We start from the raw sequence: 13,428 nt of genomic DNA, 5'->3' as shown, positions 1-13,428 counted from the left end.
ACCGTCCCACACGTGGGTGTCCCCGTGTCGCCAACACGTGGAGGACGACGCTGGGAGCGTTGGTGGCTGTGGTGGCTTTACGAGCCGGGTCGCGGAGGTGGCCGTGGGTGGCCCCCACCCATGGGACCTCCCCGGGCACACAGCCCCGACCCTCCCCTTCCGCCTGCGCCCCCCCCCATATTGGGGAACAAGGACCCAGGCGTGCGGGTGCCCACCCAGCACCCGAGATGTGCCTCCGGGACCCCCGCACAGGGCCGGGGGGCTCGTGGGTGGCGGTGCCAGGCGGTGAGTAAGCAGGAGCGTGGGGAGGGGGGGTAATTAAAAGGGAGGCTCTCGCCACAGCAAGTTCCCACAAATGGAGGCCCCGGGGCCACAGACACTGCACAACAAAGCACCGAGCAATTATTTGGCTCCAGTGGGAGGTGCTGGGCCCGGCGGGGGGGCTGGAGCCAGCTGGGCACCCCGGGCTCTGGCACCGGGACACGCGGGGACCCCCCCGGGCCGGGGCCGGGGCGGCTGGTGCGCCCTGGGCTGCGGGAGGAGGGCGGGGGGGGGACAACCGGGACCCTGCGCGGGGACTGGGGACCCCACACCGCGGGGAACCCCCATTGCAGGGGGCTTGGGGTCCCTCGGGAGCGGGGGGGGTGTTGGTGCCACCAGGTTTGCGGTTCCCTCAGGCCACCGCCCCCACGGTTTTCACCCCCGCACGCCGGGGGTCGGGGGGGGGGGGCGCCCCACGCGTGTTTGGGCGCCACGAGGGGGCGGTGACGGGGCGGGGGGGGCAGCGCCGGAGACACCCCCGGCCTCGCAGCTGCTGGGCCCTGCCCAGAGGATCGGGCGGTCCCGGCCCGGGGGTCCCAGGAGCGGCCGTTCCGATGGCTGCGAGCGGACCCGGGACCCCCGCGGGGATCCCCGGGACTCCCCGACCCCGCTGCCGTCATCAGGTGTCAACGTTTCGGACGCCCCGCCCACACACAGGCGGGTGGCCAATCACGAGCGGAGTTCGGCTGCCTCCCGTCTTCGATTGTATTCTCTGCTTGTCAATCAAGTAGCCTCCACCAACCGAGAGGCGGATTTTGGGTGGCTCCCGCCCACGAGGAAGTCAACCTCCCCCGCACCGAAGACTTGTCAATCAATCAGCGGAAGTCGACCGATTGGGCTTGTTCCCATTAGCTAGCCGCGCTGTCAGTCAGAGATCTGCCCTCCCATTGGGTCTCCGCTTCCGTCCGTCACCTCGGAGATCCGGGTCCATTGGGGGAGCTGTCACTCCATCACGAGTCCTATTGCTCGGCGGAGCTGCCCATCAAACTGCAAGCCGCGGCGGATTGGCCAGCGAGCAAGAATTTCGCCGTCTGTTGGCCCGAGCGCCAGCAAGCCGGATGCGGATTGGTGAAGAGGCCGCCGAGGGGCGGGTCATCCAGGGCGGTGCCCGGGCGGCCCCGGAGGAGGAAGATGGCGCCGTGAGGGAGTCGGAGCCGCCGCCGCCGCTCCGGCCGGTGTGTGCGGGGTCGCGGCGGCAGCGCCGGAGCGGGGGAGGCGGCGCGGGGGGGCGTCAGCACCGGTGGCGTCGGGCCCGGAAGGGGCGTGCGGCCTCCCCGGCCCGCCCTCCCCGACAGCCGGGCGGCGCTTCCGGGGCCGGGGCCCGGTCAGGGGCGGGCCCGCCGCCTCGGCCCGCCTCCCCGGGGACCGCCGCCGGGAGGGCCGGCCGGGCGGGCCGGGGGTGCCCGGGCGGTGCTGGAGGCCCCTCCGGGGTCTCCCCGCGCTCCCGAGGGTGCCCGGCGGGGCGACCCCCGGGGGGGCCCTCGGGGCGGGATGATGCTGTGAGCGGGTTGTACGAGAAGCTGCCCCGGCGCTGGGGAGGTGGGTGCCGCTGCGGGTTTGGGGGGGGCTGCGTGGGGAAGGGGCTCCAGCCCGCCCCGGTGTGAGCTCTGGGGTGTGGGGAGGGATTTGGGCTGGCTCCGGGGAGCCGGCCCGGGCGGGGGGTGCAGCGGGGAGGCACGGACGGGCCGCCCGGGCAGCCTCGGTAGCACGGCGGTGCGGTCCTTTTTCGCCTTATTTTGGCCGCTTCTCTTCAAACTCAGCCAGAACAGTGGGGAATTCCCCACCTAGCATCAGGGAAGGAGAAAACAAACCGATGTTGGCGAGCGGCTGCAGCGCCTGCGCTGTCACCGGAGTCAGACCAGCACCTGAAGCAGCAACAACAGAAATCCCAGCCGGTTTATTCTAAGACGTCGCTTGTTTTCCTGCTGTTGATCTGTGAATCCGCAGGTGTTTGAGCTCCTGCCTTCCTGGCCCTGCTGAACAAACTGCTGCCCTCGGTGTGTTTTTTCCAGGGTGACTGTGCTTCGCCTCATAGTCCCGAGCGTATTTTTCCGCAGTTGCCGAGGTCTTTAATGGATTTTAGGGGACTCTGATTCACCTTCACGCTCAAGGCGCTAATTAAAACTACAGTGACTTGGGTCAGGTGTGTCCATTGGCTTAAACCGAGCGCTGACAAGTTCGGATCATGTTCGCCCTCCCCAAAAAAGGCAGGGGGTGAGGAGATGTTTCCAGTCTGTAGGCAGATGTTTTTTGTGCAAATCTGCACTTGTGACAAGTGGAGGAAGAGGAGGTGGCCAGAGAAACTTGACTTATATGAATCAATTTGCTTTAATTACCTAAAGAGGGAGTCCTCCTCCTCTTGATGCTGGTCTGAGCGTTTGCAGAAGGACAAACGGGGCCTGAACTGCTCAGCAAACCCTTCCCGGGGTGAGAAGAAGCGCAGAACGCTGAGCAGGTGATGGTTTTGTGGAGGCGAAACTGTCGCTGCTGGACTCAGGTGTGAATTGTACAAGGGAGAAACTCACAGGGGGTTCACACCCTAACTGCGGTGACACCGGCCTTGTCCCCTGGGCGTTATTTATTTGTTGGGGCTCGTGACGCCTCTCCTGGTGTGTGTCCCTCTCTCTGGCCAGCTCAGCCTTGCTCTCGTTTGCAGCGGGGGCTGTTAATCCTCAGCTGGAAGGGGACGTGCAGCTGCACCAGCTCCCGGCTTTTTGGGCAGAAAAGCTTTTTCCACACAATGCAGGTGCCGGGGACGCTGCCCTGGCTCTTCCCGGGAGTTTATGTGCACGGTCACTGTGAAAGAGCCTTTGCGGAGCTTTGGCAAGCGGGCTCCTTGGTGACTTGGCCCGTGTCCCAATCACTTTCTTGGCAGCTTTTTGTTTGGCAAAAGCCTTTGCATTCCCAGGCAGGAGGCGCCTGGCTTGCGGGGAGCTGAGGGTGTCACCTCGGGTTTTATATATGCATTCGCATTACCTGGAGGACTTTCCTCCCCACTTGGAGCTGTACTGAGACCCGACGATGCGTTTTTGCACTGGCCAGCAATGCCTGCGCCTCCTGCGCCGTCCCCGCTCGCTGACGGTGTCCTGCGCACAGCGAGGAGCCGTGGGCTCGGTTCCCGGTCTCACTGCCCCGTCTCTCTGCTTCCTCCCGCAGCTCGAGGGACAGCATGGCCGCCACGGCCGCCGTCAGCCCCAGCGAGTACCTGCAGCCGGCCGCCTCCTCCGCCCAGGTGAGCTTGGGGACGTGGGACAGAGGGACATCTGCACCCAGAGCCCCGTCCAGCCTGGCCTGGGATGTCTCCAGGGATGGTTCATCTACCACCTCTCTGGCCAACCTGGGCCAGGCTCTCACCACCCTCAGCATCAAAAATTTCCTTATATCCGGCCTGAATCTCCCTTCCTTTAGTTTAAAACCATCACCGCTTGTATCGCAACAGGCCCTGCTGAAAATAATATTAAGGGGTGTCTCATTGGCGTGGAGCCAGTTGCTTTCAGTAGTGTGGACTCGTTCCTTCGCTGACATGATCTCCAGAGCTTTGGCGTAAGCCCCTGTCTCTAACCTGTCTCCCTCTGGCTCCGCAGGACTCCCAACCGTCTCCCCTCGCCCTCCTCGCGGCCACGTGTAGCAAAATCGGTCCCCCTGCTGTGGAAGCCGCCGTGACTCCTCCTGCCCCTCCCCAGCCGACGCCTCGCAAACTGGTCCCCATCAAACCCGCTCCGCTCCCCCTGGGCTCCGGGAAGAACAGTTTTGGGATCCTGTCATCGAAAGGGAACCTCTTCCAGATCCAGGGCTCTCAGGTCGGCACCTCCTACCCCGGGGGGCAGCTGGTTTTTGCCATCCAGAACCCGACTGTCATCAACAAGGGCACCCGCTCGTCCGCCAGCATCCAGTACCAGGCCGTGCCGCAGCTCCAGGGCGGACAGACCATCCAGGTCCAGCCAAACAAGATCCAGATTATTCCAGGCACGAATCAAGCCATCCTCACCCCTTCCTCCTCCTCTCACAAGCCCGTACCCATCAAACCGGCTCCGGTGCACAAGGGTGGAGCGTCTCCAGTGCGGAGCAACGTGGTCAAGTTCCCCGGCGGCAGCAACGTGACGCTGACCCTGCCCATGAATAATCTGGTGAACGCCGGCGAGCCGGGCACGCAGGCTCAGGTCCTCGCCGAGAGCCCTTCGAAACCCGGCAAAAAGACTCGGAAGAAAAGCTTGTCGCCTGCCCAGGCGGTGGCGGTGGCCGAGCAGGTGGAGACAGTGTTGATCGAGACAACGGCGGAGAACATCATCCAGGCGGGCGGAAACCTGCTGATCGTGCAGGGCGCGGGGCAGCCGGCCGTGCTGCAGCAGCTGCAGGTGCTGCAGCCCAAGCAGGAGCCGCAGGTGGTGCAGATCCCGCAGCAGGCCCTGCGCGTTGTCCAGGCCGCCTCCGCCACCCTCCCCACCGTCCCCCAAAAATCCTCTCAGAACTTCCAGATCCAGACGACAGAACCCATTCCCACGCAGGTACCTCCTGCCAGATCCCTCTGCCCTGTTTCTCCTCCCAGCTCTGACCCAGGCTTTACAAAGCCAAAGGGTTTTAGGAGCTGCTGAACATCTTCAGCTTGGCGTCCAGTTTAGGCATTGCTCATGCGGATTCTCCGATGTCTAAGAAGGGTTGGGAGTGCAGCTCTTCTCTCCGCAGAGCTCTGTTAAGTCTCTCTTGCCAGTCACCTGCTTTTACAGGACTTGTGGGGGCGCACTGGCCTTGCGAGCTGTGCCACCAGCTTGGCTGGAACGTGCCAGCCCACTCAGGAGCTCTAGGGGACAGAGGGACGTGGGGAGCGGCACAGTCTTAATGTCACCTTTGGGAACCAGGCGTCAAGACCTGGCTTTGTCTCAGGAGGCCACAAAGGCTCTGTAGATGCTCGGGCAGCTTCTCCTGCTCCGTGGCTTGTCTCAGATCCCTGGGGTGTGTAGTGGGGGTGACGATGGCGCCGGAGGGGACTCACTCCTCTTCTCTCCTCCTGCCAGCTCTACTTCAAAACGCTGTCGGGGGAGCTGCAGACTGTGCTGCTCCAGGAAGCCCCGGCCATGACGGTGGCTCCGTCGGGAACCTCTTGCAGCAGCCCCGTGTCCCGCAGCGTCGGGAGCGGGGGCAGGAAACCGCCCACACGCAAGGAACGTCCCCTGCCAAAAATCGCCCCTGCTGGGGGCATCATCAGCCTGAACGCGGCGCAGCTGGCGGCGGCAGCGCAGGCCATGCAGACCATCAACATCAACGGGGTGCAGGTCCAGGGCGTCCCCGTCACCATCACCAACAGCGGAGGTGAGCGCGTCCCGCTCTGCGGCAGGGGGGACAGCGGGACACGGGCAGGTCACTGATTTGGGGACAAAATCCCTCTGGCCCTGCTCGCAACAGGTTTTTGTGGCAGCGATGTTGCAGGTTTGTCAACAGATCCCTGAGACCTTGAGGCTGAGTGTTGCTGACTGTGAAATCAGAGAATCATTGAGGTTGGAAAAGACCCTTAAGACCATCAAATCCAACTGTTCCCCCACCTCTGGCACTGACCCGTATCCCTGAGAACCTCATGTCTGTCTGTCCAGCCCTCCAGGGATGGTGTCTCCACTACTGCCCTGGGCAGCCTGTTCCAATGCCCCACAGCCCTTTAGGGAAGAAATTACCCCAAATTTCTAACCTCGACCTCCACTGGCACAACTTGAGGCCATTTCCACTCTTTTCTGTAGAGCTGGACGCGGCGGGGCAGAGGGATGTGCTGCGCTGTGCTTTTCCCTTCTGCAGATCCCACAGCCCAGTTGTGGGGCTGGGACATCTCCCAGCGTCCATGGGGTGCAATGGCCACTGGTTTGGGCTCCCAGTAGCCAAGTCAGGAGACGTGCGATCACACATGCACAGGCTCCGTGCTCCTCCAAGCCCCAGTGAGGGATCAGCACTCCCGGGGAGTGAGCCCAGCCCATCACCTCCCTGGGACAAGTGTCTTAAGCCAAAAATCCCCAGACGTGGCGCTGGCCAGTGGCTGCAGTGGTCTGGGAGCCGCAGACAGCCCTGCAGCATGTCTGTCCCCACTGCCAGGAGGGACACGTCCCAGCAGCCGCTCCACCCTCACTGCCTGCGTGACAAACCGTCCCCAGCCCCGTCCCGGTGCCACCAGCGAGCCGAGGTGTCTGCGGGAGCTTTATCTGCTCCCCGATCCAGACAGACCTGCTGCCGCGTGGCGGTTTCTCCCTCGGCAGGAGCCCCAGCTGGGATTTGCAGTCAGAAGCTGTTCTCTCTCGCTTCGCTAAATGCCGTCAGCACAAACACCCCGGCCCGGCGCGGTTTTGCGCTCCGCAGCGGCCGCCCGCCTCGCCGGGGAGGCTTTCACGGGGGTTTTAATTGCTGCTCTGCCTGTAAATGTGGGAGCAGCCGCGAGATGCCGCAGGCAGATGTTGCTGCCGCCTGCGCCGCTGCCCGCGCCGGGCTGGGGGTGCCGAACGGGACCGGTAGGACCTGCTGGCTGCTGCCCGGGGCTGAAATGAGTTGAGTCGGGGCTCAGCCGGGACGTGCCAGTGGCCACACGTCCCTCAGTGCCACCAAAGGGCTGTCTTGACCTGTGGCTTCGCAGCAGCGCATGCGCTCCTCCCACGCCCCCAGTCGCATCCCCCCACTCTGCGCTCGCCCCTTCCTCACCGCCACATCCCGCTCCTCCTCCTCCTCGCTGCCCGCAGAGCAGCGATCCCGCTCGCTGATGCCGTCTTCTTCTTTCCAGCCCCCGGCGCGGCCGCCGCCGCAGTGAGCGCCCGCGCATGGAGCAGCCCGTAGGGCCCCCCGGGGTAAGTCCCGTTTTTTTGATCAATATATTGCACGTTTTTTCAAAGTTTCTTTTTTGTTTCCTCTTTGGTCGTTTTCCCCACCCCGAAGGGTCAAACCGAAAACTTTGAAAAACCGCACAGTATATTCAGAAAAAAGGGACTTACCGGCCCCACGTGGGGACCAGCACGAGGTGGCGAGGGGGCCGGGGTGGTGCTGCATGTGGGGCTGGGGGGTCGAGCCTCAGGGTGTCCCCTCCCCGCAGCCACCTCTGCAGGGTTTCGACAGGACTGGCATGAGCAGCATGGACACAGAGGGTCAGAACCTGACCACCCCTCCTTTTAATTCCCCCCCCCAGGGCAGCAGCAGCTGACGGTGCAGAATGTATCCGGCAACAACGTGACCATCAGCGGGCTGAGCCCCACGCAGATCCAGCTGCAGATGGAGCAAGCGCTGGCTGGCGAGCTGCAGCCGGGGGAGAAGCGGCGGCGGATGGCGTGTACCTGCCCCAACTGCAAGGACGGGGACAAGCGGTGAGCGCCGAGGGGCACAGGGCCACCCCGTGTCACCCCCACCCATCCCCGAGCCTTAATGGTGGCTTTTCTCGCCAGGCCGGGGGACCCGGGGAAGAAGAAGCACATTTGTCACATCCCCGAGTGCGGGAGGACGTTCCGCAAGACGTCGCTGCTGCGCGCCCACGTGCGCCTGCACACGGGGGAACGGCCCTTTGTCTGCAACTGGGTGCTCTGCGGGAAGCGCTTCACGCGCAGCGACGAGCTGCAGCGGCACGCGCGCACGCACACAGGTCTGCGGCCTCGGCCACGCGTCGCGACAGGGCCCCCGAATCGCGACAGGGCCCCCGAATCGCGACAGGGACCCCGAATCGCGACCCGGTCCTTGATAAATCACAACAGGGCCCTCAAATTGCAACCTGCCCCCCCAAATTGCAACACAGCCCCAGAATCGTGATGCAGCCCCTAAATCATGACCCTGCCCTTGGTTTGTGACCCAGTCCCCAAATCGCAATGTGGCCCCTGAATCGCAACCCAGCCCCTAAATCGTGACCCGGCCACTAAATCGTAACCCAGCCCCCAAATGACAATTCAGTCCCCAAATCGTGACCCAGCCCCTGAATTGTGACCTGGTCCTTGATAAATCGCAACAGGGCCCTCAAATTCCAACCTGCCCCCCGAATTGCATCACGGCCCCAGAATCGTGACCCAGCCCCTAAATCGTGACCCTGCCCTTGAGTTGTGACCCAGTCCCCAAATCGCAATGTGGCCCCTGAATCGCAACCCAGCCCATAAATCATGACTGGGCCACTAAATCATAACCCACCCCCCAAATGACGATTCAGCCCCCAAATTGTGACGCAGCCCCCAAATCGTGATTTGGCCCCAGATTGCAACACAGCCTTCGCGGGGTCCTGAACCCCCCCAAACCGCTGACTGGGATGATCATGGGCCAGTGTGCCTTGTCCCTGCGATTTGCTGGGGTTACTGGGAGGGACTGGAGAGTGTGTGGGGGGTCTCTGCAGCCTTGAGTGATGCTGGGGACAAAAGTGTCACCGAGAGGGGCTGGGGCAAAGGGGACCTGCCACGGGGTGTCACTGCCACCCTGGAGGTCCCCGCTGTCCTGTTCTGGCTGGTTTTAGGAGCACAGGGACACCAGTGGGCGGGTGATGGTGTCACCAGGGCAGTGACACGCCGGCTGCCGCCTGCTGACCCCGCTGTCCCCCGCAGGTGACAAGCGCTTCGAGTGCGCGCAGTGCCAGAAACGCTTCATGCGCAGCGACCACCTCACCAAGCACTACAAAACCCACCTGGTCACCAAGAACTTGTAGGGCCGCCCCACGGCTCCCGACCACGTGGACAGTTACCCTGCCGGGACACCAGCGTCCCCACCGCGGAGAGGGGACATCCTGCCCGTCTTGTGACACCGCTGGAGCCCCCCGAGCAGAACCAGCCCCTTGTGAAGGGCGCGAGGGACCGAGCGTCCCCGCGGGTCCCCGAGCCCGGTGACACGTCAAACAGCCGGGGAGGGGACGGTGCGTTCCGGGCCGGGAGAAGCTCCGCAGCACATTCCTACTTTATATTTAAAGTCTATAAATAGCTATAAATACCGATATCGCCCCTTTGGAAAGTCCCTTTTTCTATGAGATCGTTGCCTTACGCCCCCGCTCCGAGTTGCTTTTCTTCGTCTTTATTTAATTTTCCTTAAAAACGCCGCCCATCCCCTCGCCCCCTTTTCTCCCCGCGTTTTATTTCTCCCTGATTTCTCCCTCCCCGCTTTCCCATTTCGAAGTGATGTGGCGTTTCCTTTCAGAATTTTGGGGCTGCGGCCCCATTCCCCGCCCCGTGTACAGTGTACATTGTATCATAGATTATATCGCTTTTGTGTTTACTACGTGTTTAAAAGGAAAAAAAAACCAACATATGGCGTGTTATTTTTGAGCTTTTAAATTAAACAAATCCACTTTATTTTTTAGTTGTAACTGCCCGAGGTTGTTTTCTGCATTTTGTGACTTGATTATCTTTGCTTTCGACTTTGTTCCCTGTAACCGCTCGGCTGGTTCGGACCCAGCCGGGAGGTTTATTTGCAGAATAAATTGAGTCGCCGGAGGTAAATCTGGCTGGCCTGGTCCCCAGGTCCCTGTCCCCTCATTGCCCCGCCTTCTCGTCCCTGTCCCCCGCCCCTCCCGGCCCCCGCTCCCGCCTCCGGTGTCGCTGTCCCTTTAAGAGCCCCTCCATGTGCCTGTTTACAGCCTTGACACCACTTCCGGGTGTCGGCGTCCCGCCCACTCAGCCCCTCCAATCGGCTGCCAGCGCTCCACACCCCCTCCTTGCGGGAGCGCGCTTAGCCGCTTCCAATTGGCTGTTAGGGGGAGGCGTGGCCGCGATTCGCCCCGCCCCTAGGGTGGCCGCGCGGTTTGGCTCCGCCGGGTCCTGTCGCCGCCGCCGCGATGGACCTGGGGCCGCTGCGAAAGAGCTACCGGGGGGACGTGGAGGTGGGACCGGGCGGGGTCGGGGGTCAAGGGGGCCCCCTGCCTGTGTTCTGGGGCTGGGGTGGCCCCCCGCTGTCCCCAAGGGCTGGGGTGACACCCCCATCCTGCTGGTGGTGATGCCGGCGCTGCGGTGACACCCCCGGCTGTCCCCAAGGGCTGGGGTGACACCCCCATCCTGCTGGCTGTGCCCCCAAAGCCCGGGGTGCCCCCGCTCCTCATTGCACCCGCAGTGCTGAGGTCACCCTGCACTGGCCGTGCCCTTGACCCCGCTGTGACCCCCCAAAGGCTGTTCCCCCCTTCACAGTGTCCCCCGTGTCCCCCCCAGGCCTTCGAGGAGCAGCACTTGGCCTCCCGTGACCCCATCCAGCAGTTCGGGGTCTGGTTCCAGGAGGCCGCGGGGTGTCCGGACATCGGGGAGCCCAACGCCATGTGCTTGGCCACCTGCACCAGGTGAGCCCGGGGGGGACACGGGGGGTCTCTGGCCACCATGGCGGGGGACACCCCTGTCACCGCCTTCCCCCGCAGGGACGGGAAGCCCTCGGCCCGCATGGTGCTGCTGAAGGGCTTCGGCCAGGACGGGTTCCGCTTCTTCACCAACCACGAGAGCCGCAAGGGCAAGGAGCTGGTGAGGGACGGGGGTCCCGGGGGGTCCCCATGGGGAGCAGCAGCTTCCCAGCCCCTTTGCAGCCCCGGGTTGGGTCGAGGCTCCGCCGCCGCAAAATGTGGGGTTTTTGTGATTTTCGAAGCGGTTTGGTGACAGCTCTGTCCTCGCTCTCCCGCCCCCCAGGACTCCAACCCCTTCGCTTCGCTCGTCTTTTACTGGGAGCCCCTCCACCGACAGGTGAGTCGGTGTCCCGGGGATGGGGGGGGCAGAGGGACCCTGGTCCAACCCTGGGGACCGTGTCAGGCAGCAGCTGCTCCTGCATGGGATGGGGCTCACATTTGGGTGGGGGTCACGTTTGGGTGGGGGTCACGTTTGGGTGAGGGTCATGTTTGGGCGGGGGTCACGTTTGGGCGGGGCTCACATTTGGGCGGGGCTCACGTTTGGGTGGGGATCACGTTTGGGTGGGGTCACGTTTGGGTGGGGGTCACGTTTGGGTGGGGTCACGTTTGGGTGAGGGTCACGTTTGGGTGGGGGTCACGTTTGAGTGGGGTCACATTTGGGTGAGGGTCACGTTTGGGTGGGGTCACGTTTGGGTGGGGGTCACGCTCACTGGGTCCCAACCCCTGGGATGGGGTGGGATGGGATGGGGTGGGGTGGGATGGGATGGGGTGGGATGGGATGGGGTGGGGGGTGTCTACATTTTGGGGTGGAAAAGCCAAGGGAATGGGGAGCAGTTCCTTGAGGAGGAGCCCCCAACCCCGGGTGCGGGTCCCAGGTGCGGATCGAGGGCTCGGTGCGGCGGCTGCCGGAGGAGGAATCGGAGCGATATTTCCACTCGCGCCCCAGGAGCAGCCAGATCGGGGCCGTGGTGAGCCAGCAGAGCACCGTCATCCCCGACCGCCAGGTGAGCGTGTCCCCGTGTCCCCGTCCCGCGTGTCCCCGCATCCCCACCCCTGTGTGTCACCCCCCACACTCACCATCATCTCCCATCCCCGCAGTATTTAAGGCAGAAGAACACGGAGCTGGAGGAGCGGTACCGGGACACCGCGGTGCCGAAGCCGCCGTACTGGTGAGCCCGGGGGGCTGCGGGCGCTGCCCACCCGTGGGTGGGTGTCCCCCCCGCTGACCCCGCGTGTTTCTGTACCCAGGGGGGGTTATATCGTGCAGCCCGAGGTGGTGGAGTTCTGGCAGGGCCAAACCAACCGCCTGCACGACCGCATCGTGTTCCGGCGCCTGCGGGACGGCGCGGCCCCCCCGGGGGACATGACGCACCGTGGGGAGGGCGAGTGGGTCTTCGAGCGCTTGGCCCCGTGAGGCCACCGGTGCCACCGATCGGGAGCGTCCCTTGTGCCAAAGCCTGTCCCTTGTGACCCTCGGGGGACGGGGTGGCCTCGCTGTGTCCCCCTCCCAACACACACTGAGCTCCGGGGGTGCTGGAGGGGTCCTGGTCCAGCCCCAAGGACCCTCAGCTCCCCCCGCTGCTCCCTTGGGGGTCCCATGGACCATCTGCACATGGGGAGTGATGGCTCCCAGTGCTGCTCGTGCTTAATTAATCATGTTAATGACTATGGAGTAATCAAGGACCCCAGCACCCCCCACCCATGTCCCGCTGTGTCGTGTTTGAGCCGGAACCGTTCGACGTGCTGGTCTGTGCAATAACCCAAGTGCCACCCTTCCCTGCGATAACTTATTGAATTGCAGCTTTATTGTCACCACCGTGTCACCCGTGGCTGGTCGCACCCCGACCCTCAGCCCGCTCCTTTGGGGGTCGGTGGCGCCGCTCCCCGTGTCCCCCCTGCTACCTGAGCTTGGAAAGAATAAATCCCGATCAGCGCGGAGCGTGCGGTGGGTTTGGGTTAATATTGAGGGGTTTGGGGCCGGACCGTTGTCCCCGGGATGGGGGGAGCTGAGTTAGGTGGCCGTGGGGGGTGTCACACACCTCGTGCCACTGTCACATGCTCACTCGGTGGCCTCGGTCTCATCCCTTGACAACAGCCACCGTGGTGGGGCAGGTGGGTGTCACCTCAAGGGGACAGCGCAGGGTGACAGGTGGGTGTCCCGGGAAGGGGCTGGGGGTGGTGGCACAGCCAGGTGTCCCCCCACCCCGGGGCACAGATGTCACCGCGATGGGCACAGAGGAGCCAACAGGCACCGGCTGCCACAGAAGCTCCTGTCCCCGCGTCCCCCCCGTCAGGATCCTCCGGCGCTGCCAGCCCGGGACAAAGAGCAGGTTGTGAGCAAACAGGGCGGGGGCCGGGGGGGGCCCTGGCACCGGGTTCCTGGACTCCGGCACTTGGCACCGTGCGGCTTTTGTCAGAGCAGGGAAGTGGCGGCTGGGCCACGGCCGCACCCTGCGCTGGGGGGACACTGGGACACCCCGGGCTGGTGGCACTGGGGACGCCACCCCCGCGTCCCTCCCGCGATGCCAGGGGTCCCCTGTGTTGGTGGGGGCTGGCACTGTGTCCCCCGGGGTCCCTGAGCTGCCTTTGCCTCCAGCCTTGGTTTATTAACAACAGTTAATTAGCAGCCGTGGTGAGAGCTGCCCAAAGACCCCGTTTCCCCCCCGGGGTCGCTCCAGCCCCTGTCCCAGTGTCACCCCCAGGGGGGTCAGGCTGGGGTACACGGCGCCGTGACCAAGCGGGGCTGAGCATCCTCACCTCAGTACAAACCGGTCATTGCAAGGGGGACCCGCTCCCCAGTGCTCCCCCTG

The 13,428-nt window shown here is 64.0% G+C and overlaps 2 protein-coding genes across 6 annotated transcripts; both read left to right on the top strand.

Moving 5' to 3' along the window:
- The first annotated feature begins 1,427 nt into the window (after positions 1 to 1,427).
- On the top strand, positions 1,428 to 9,609 carry SP2 (Sp2 transcription factor). 4 transcript variants are annotated; one of them, XM_080359852.1, is made up of 8 exons: positions 1,511 to 1,860; positions 2,334 to 2,464; positions 3,478 to 3,553; positions 3,906 to 4,826; positions 5,334 to 5,628; positions 7,469 to 7,643; positions 7,722 to 7,915; positions 8,853 to 9,609. In XM_080359852.1, the coding sequence occupies exons 3-8, from the start codon at positions 3,491 to 3,493 to the stop codon at positions 8,951 to 8,953; spliced, it is 1,749 nt and encodes a 582-aa protein (XP_080215978.1). In that variant the 5' UTR covers positions 1,511 to 1,860; positions 2,334 to 2,464; positions 3,478 to 3,490; the 3' UTR covers positions 8,954 to 9,609. The 4 variants fall into 4 exon arrangements, with proteins under 4 accessions (XP_080215977.1, XP_080215978.1, XP_080215976.1 ...); XM_080359851.1 differs by lacking the exons at positions 1,511 to 1,860; positions 2,334 to 2,464 and adding an exon at positions 1,428 to 1,496; XM_080359850.1 differs by lacking the exon at positions 2,334 to 2,464 and having other exon boundaries at positions 1,512 to 1,860.
- Positions 9,610 to 10,026: 417 nt separating this feature from the next.
- PNPO (pyridoxamine 5'-phosphate oxidase) lies at positions 10,027 to 12,549 on the top strand. 2 transcript variants are annotated; one of them, XM_080359623.1, is made up of 7 exons: positions 10,027 to 10,117; positions 10,440 to 10,564; positions 10,640 to 10,739; positions 10,902 to 10,955; positions 11,494 to 11,622; positions 11,717 to 11,787; positions 11,867 to 12,549. In XM_080359623.1, the coding sequence occupies exons 1-7, from the start codon at positions 10,073 to 10,075 to the stop codon at positions 12,030 to 12,032; spliced, it is 690 nt and encodes a 229-aa protein (XP_080215749.1). In that variant the 5' UTR covers positions 10,027 to 10,072; the 3' UTR covers positions 12,033 to 12,549. The 2 variants fall into 2 exon arrangements, with proteins under 2 accessions (XP_080215749.1, XP_080215750.1); XM_080359624.1 differs by having other exon boundaries at positions 10,028 to 10,111.
- The last annotated feature ends 879 nt before the right edge of the window (positions 12,550 to 13,428 follow it).

The sequence above is a fragment of the Nesoenas mayeri genome (genome assembly GCF_963082525.1).
Source record: "Nesoenas mayeri genome assembly, chromosome: 26".
In the NCBI taxonomy this organism is placed as follows: domain Eukaryota; kingdom Metazoa; phylum Chordata; class Aves; order Columbiformes; family Columbidae; genus Nesoenas; species Nesoenas mayeri.
The sequence above is the reverse complement of the archived record's forward strand: the minus strand, read 5'-3'. Positions and strand labels throughout refer to the sequence as shown.

Excerpts from the sequence above, each read along its gene's own strand:
- PNPO (XM_080359623.1), top strand. The coding sequence starts at position 10,073 with ATGGACCTGGGGCCGCTGCGAAAGAGCTACCGGGGGGACGTGGAG. Across the intron at positions 10,956-11,493 it reads GGGAGCCCCTCCACCGACAG|GTGCGGATCGAGGGCTCGGT; the intron begins GTGAGTCGGTGT and ends TGCGGGTCCCAG. Across the intron at positions 11,623-11,716 it reads CCGTCATCCCCGACCGCCAG|TATTTAAGGCAGAAGAACAC; the intron begins GTGAGCGTGTCC and ends CCATCCCCGCAG.
- SP2 (XM_080359851.1), top strand. The coding sequence starts at position 3,491 with ATGGCCGCCACGGCCGCCGTCAGCCCCAGCGAGTACCTGCAGCCGGCC. Across the intron at positions 3,554-3,905 it reads CGGCCGCCTCCTCCGCCCAG|GACTCCCAACCGTCTCCCCT; the intron begins GTGAGCTTGGGG and ends CTGGCTCCGCAG. Across the intron at positions 7,916-8,852 it reads GCACGCGCGCACGCACACAG|GTGACAAGCGCTTCGAGTGC; the intron begins GTCTGCGGCCTC and ends TGTCCCCCGCAG.